General features: G+C 37.2%; 1 protein-coding gene across 1 annotated transcript; it reads right to left on the bottom strand.

The window, feature by feature from the left end:
• Positions 1–935: 935 nt before the first annotated feature.
• On the bottom strand, positions 936–4,652 carry LOC149005524 (ervatamin-B-like). The gene is made up of 4 exons (XM_089168895.1): positions 4,183–4,652; positions 1,915–2,174; positions 1,500–1,640; positions 936–1,384 (listed from the first exon to the last, which is right to left on the bottom strand). The coding sequence occupies exons 1-4, from the start codon at positions 4,643–4,645 to the stop codon at positions 1,139–1,141; spliced, it is 1,110 nt and encodes a 369-aa protein (XP_089025021.1). The 5' UTR covers positions 4,646–4,652; the 3' UTR covers positions 936–1,138.
• Between the last annotated feature and the right edge of the window lie 930 nt (positions 4,653–5,582).

The raw sequence follows: 5,582 nt of genomic DNA, 5'->3' as shown, positions 1-5,582 counted from the left end.
CCAACAGTGAAAGTGTCTCAAGACCACCCGTCCCCTATCCGAAAACACAAACCCCGTTAGCTTGCTCTCTTGCCGCATGCCCTTGCTCGAAAGTTAAAATTTTTTTATGTTATGGGTCCAATTAAGAATATTTCTATAATGGGTTTGTCAAATGCCAACTTCCAAACAAAGGATGGACTCTCAACACTACGACATGAAAAACAGTTTGAAACAAGAACTGGTCGCCTAGAATGGAAATACTACCAAATTCGTATTAATTTTCTTAATCCCCTATATCTGTACCCTCAATTTCGTTTTGTAGCTAATTAATTCCTCTCATCACTTTCTTTTTGTTTTTTTTTCTTTAGGTGAAAAATTCCTCTCGTTACTTTGTGTGTTAGGTTGAAGCAATGGCAGTCATTGCAAGTGCAAGTATTATTGCATTTATAGTATCACAGTCACGTACTCAACAGCAACCATTCAGATTTAGCTACCTGAGAAGACACAAAGCAAAATCAAAGAAACTTAAAGATTTGATGGAAGAGTTAAGTATCAGAGCAAACGATATAAAGAGGAGATTTGATCTCGGCGAAGAGCAAACAAAACCTGGAAAGAAACCAAATGATGATATAAGATTATGGCTGGAACATGTTGTAAATATTCAAAGGGAATGCTATAAGTTAGCAGGTGAAGTTGGTGAAGAAAAGAAATACTTCAAAGGTCGTGTACCAAATTATCGCTCGAGACTAAAATTGGGGAAGCGTATGGATACTAAGACAAAGGAAGCTATTGTGCTTCTTGGAGAGGCCAGATTTCTGGATGATTCATCTTCTGAAATGTATCAAGAGAAGAGAAAAAGAGATTATCCAATAGAACATAATTAATTTGTATAATATAGTTGTCTGGTAGTGTGTTGTAAAAAGAGGTCTCAAATTCGAACCTTCTTTGTTTTCATGTTTCATTTTCCTTTTCCTTTTAGAATTTTGGAGCATGGAAGTGGTTGGCTAAGATCCATGGATGCCACCCTGAATTGCATCTGTTGAACATGAATTTTTTTTACTATAAGTTGGTCTTATTTTCTATAAAAGGCACAAAATATTTTCTTAACTTACAATCCTTCCTGCATTTATATTTCAATCAATAGTTTCTATATCACTCCTCAAGTACTGGAAGCAGTAGATACAGATAAGGTGGGATAAGAAGGAAGCATAGCTATGCCACAAACTCCCTCTTTGGCAGAGACACCACGCAGCATTCTAATGTAACCTTCCTCTCCCCAATCAGTTCCCCATGAATTCTTCACGACCCAGAAATCAAGCCCAGTTTTATTATCATCTCTACCATAGCCTACAATGGTCATTGCTTGACTCACATTTGTCCCACAGTATTCTCCAATGAATATTCCCTGTAAATCACATAAAATCACAGTTTATTAATTAGTTACTTAGCTAATTAGTCTATCTTAACTAGACATTTCACTTTCTTGATAAGATAATATCATCAACTATATTATATGTTACCCCTTTATAATGTAGGAATTCGATGGAGTTAACATCAACTGTGACAGATACAGGTTGCTGTGCAACAGCTTCTTCCAAGGCAGTCTCGTTGTTTGAAGCTACCTTCTCATACCCATTAGGTCTTGTTACATATGGAAATATCTGCAAAATCAATATAAGTTAGCCCATCAATTGAGAATCCAAATCCTCTACCCGGTAGAAGTCTTTATTTTCTTTACGTTTCTTTATCACATAATAGAAGTGGGTCTACATGAATATCACTGAGAATGCCAACTTTAATTTATTTTGTTAGCATTTTAACATGGTTCCCACCCTCTATTATGAGATAAAGAAATGTTACGAAAGCACAGACTTCTACTCAGACAGATATTGATCCCAAGTAAAAAGAGAAACAAAAACTCTTAGATTTAGATACGTTTGATGTGTTACACATCCGATGGCTGCTTTGTCCACCATTGCAAGACACATTGATGCATGTGTAAGGATAATTCCAGTCTCCTGTCAGCCCATTATTGATCATGAACTCAAATGCAGTATTGTAGTCTCCTCCACAGCAGGCAGAGTTGCTTTCATCACAATCGATCAGCTGTTGTGAAGAAATCTCCACTAATTTACCAGTTTTGATTCGGTTTAGGCCCTCAAGAGCAGCAGCTGCCGAGAAAGCCCAACTTGAATCTGGAATCAGTGTTTCAACATATATGGGTTAGCATCCAGTTATTGTATTTCTATGAATTCATAGAGAGACATAGAATAAGGTCCTAGTTGGTCAAGGTCTAAAATGTCAGACAGTGTCGCCGTGTCGGTGGCTGGCGCTAGCCACCGACACGGCGACATGTCAACGACTTTTGATAGGGTGTCGATGAAAATTTGACCCCTGGTTTTGGGGGTATTTAGGATTGTTTTGGCTTGATTTTGTTGTGTGGCCTAATTTGAGGCCAATAAATACAATGGGATGCATTATTTTAGCCTAATTAAAACATCACTTAATCTAAATTTTCTTATTGGCACATGCCAAACTATATGCGGGCAAAATTGGAAGTTTGGAAAACTCATACAAACTAATGTAAACATGCAAAGAGAACACAAATACATAAGTACTAGTGAAGAGAAGTATTAAATTCTACAATTCATTATACAATTATATTGAGTATGACTCATCACTCATGTTTTATATTTTGTTGCCGACAAACAGGGGAGTCTAATGTCACTTTGGCAAAAATCGAATGAAAAATTGGTGAAAAACTAAATGAAATTCTGTTAAATATGGTGAATTTGGCGATATATCGCCAAAAAATTGACTTTTTGCGATTTCAGCGATATATTGTCGATATTTGGTATATATCATGTATTTGGGGTGAGTCATGTCGGCCCTCAACGATAGGACAATATATCGCCAACACTTTATACCGTGTTTTGGTGTGTTGGTTAAGTACTCATAGTGTTTCAAGTCCTGAAAATAGCTTCTCTAAATACTGGGACACAACTTTTCCTAACATTGATAAACATGATTAGGTTGGGTCCGGCTTTTCAAAACCTAGACTCTTACCTTGAATGCCCTAACCTATATAACCTAAGATAGACTGACCTTGACTTAGAATCTCTAAGCATCCCTTTTTTTCCTATGCTAATTGCTCTTTCCATATGAATCAGATCTAATGGTCAACTTCAACTCCCTCGAGGGATACAAGTTCAAATCAAACGGTTACTGTATAGATCACCCTATTCCTTCCCCCTTTGCAGATTGCATGCACTTTGACTCAAAGTTGTTAGCATGCATCCATTGTTTACCTCTGTCTTGTTTGTTCATTCCATGTTAATCACATGCAATGGCCAACCTGAACTCCCATGGGGATTTCAGTTTCAAATGAAATATACAAAATATTGTATTTCTCACCTTAACAAAATATACAATAAGGTATTAAGTTCGGGTCAAGTTGATTTTTTTTTTTTGGTAAACCATAATTTATTCGAAAGGAGAGCGGTTACACAAACCAAGCTCCAGGGTCAACAAGTCCCAGAGTCACGGAGAGTTCACAGGCCAAAAATACCTAGAACCAAAAGAAAGACCACCACGGGCCAAAGCATCCGCAACCAAGTTAAAGGATCGCGAAATCCAAGAGAAGGAAACAGATATGGGGGGCCCACATAGAGCTAAAATTTCATCAACAACTGGGGAGATAGAAAGGATGTCAGAACTTCCTAACAAGCAGTCCGCTTCCACCACCACAAATTGAAAATCAGCTTGAATAGCAAAAAGAAAACCCTCTTTAATAGCTTCTAACTCACCTTCTAGTGCAAAGCTCATTCATTCTTCTAGTCAGGTTGACTTAAAGTCAAAAGAAATAGAGTTAGATTAAACATTAGAGTTTTTTTTTATTTTTTTATCTTGCGGGGGGGGGGGCAGATGGGAGGGGTACCCCAACACGCAACACCCCCCCCGCCCCTAGGGTAGCTTCACCTTAAAGGTCAGATACTTGATTTGACATGAACCTGACCCTAACCCTACTCCAGGGCAGCTTTGATCAGACTTGACAAACCCTGGAGATCAAAAGTTTGAGCTAGATCATGTTCAAGCTCAAGACGAGCTTAATTGAGTTTGAAACATTAGAGTCAAACTTGCATCCCTACCTGATTGAGATTCATATTGATAATACAAGAAATATGAAGCATTATTCTTACTTACCACATTTGCCTTGGTCCTTGACTTCGGTGACAGCACCATTTTCCCTCCAATCAATGGAGGATGGGCTATCATAATCTTCAGCGGCAGCACCACCTTTCTTCTGCTGCAGGTTCTTGCTTTGGTGATCCTTGAGATCGAAGGAAGTAAAAGCATTTCGGATCTCAAGCTCAGTCATGTCGCTGAATTTGTTGAGCTCTAACTGGTATGGAGCATCTCTCTTCATATTAAATTCATGAATGTACTTCGCCTTCTCTCTGAAAGAACTGAAATGGATTTTCTTCTCAGAGTCGTCTCGTGAAACCTTGTAATGGCTTCTCCACCTCTCATACAAAGCCCAGAGACTGTCTTCTGTCACTAAGTCCATCTCATCGAATTCGAAGCTCTGGACTAAGTTCCCCAGAAGCAGCAGAGAAAGAACTGAGACAAAAACAAATAATGCTGTTGCAACCTTTCCCTCCTCCATTTTTGCTGTTTTCTTGTTTTGGTGAGAACTTCAGTAATCTTCTGCATGCTTATATAGAAGAAGGGGTGAAGAAATTTTGAATAATTAAATAACTATTCTAAATTATTGAAGACAATTAATTTCAAATTGCATGACGATAACGTGGAAAACATTTCTTATCTGGGCGGCCGTATCAAGCAGGCCACCAGTCAGATTTTATTCTTGGCCATGCATTAGAAACATGTCCAAAGTCTCTTTGAATTTTTATATATTTTTTTATTTCTTTGTTTGGATAGAAGATTTCTTTGGGTTATTTAGAAAATTGTCATACCATGATGCCATTCGTATCTTGTTATATTATTATTTTAATATTACATTAAGTAGTGTTTGAACACCCAATTCATAACTCAGTTGATAGACATTTCCGTCCATTGGTCTCTTATATGGAGAAAATAAGCTAAATTAATGACAAAAAAAGAGAATCAACACAATTTTCTCAATCTAGAGGTATTAATATTTGCATCCCTGTGTGGTCTCTGTATAAGAATAATTGAGTGACCTGCTAGCCTATAGAATCGGCTCATTAATTAATTGTATATATACATTATAGTATGGTAAATAACATGATTTGGTGTTATATACATACATATTATATAAGATGTGATAATTAATGAGAGAGAAAAGGAGGAGGTGACACCTCCCCGTCTTCTTCCCACCTCGTCACGTGGAAGATTATGAAGTGTCCTCTAAATGCACATGCATGATGCATGTGACATTTATTTTTATATGAGAAAAGAGGTAATGACAACTAAGGTATGTCTTCTTATCATTATTGTATATATATAATCTTGATAAGATAAGAAAGAGAAGCGAAAGCACAGAAATAAAAGAGTGGAAAGAGACAACATGTGCTTGAAAACATAAGAGAAAGAGAAGAGAGGTGAGAGAACTGAGAAGA

The sequence above is a fragment of the Hakea prostrata genome, chromosome 9 (genome assembly GCF_041222555.1).
Source record: "Hakea prostrata isolate BN-2017 chromosome 9, UWA_Hpros_2, whole genome shotgun sequence".
Taxonomy (NCBI): domain Eukaryota; kingdom Viridiplantae; phylum Streptophyta; class Magnoliopsida; order Proteales; family Proteaceae; genus Hakea; species Hakea prostrata.
This window is presented reverse-complemented; position numbering and strand designations above follow the sequence as displayed.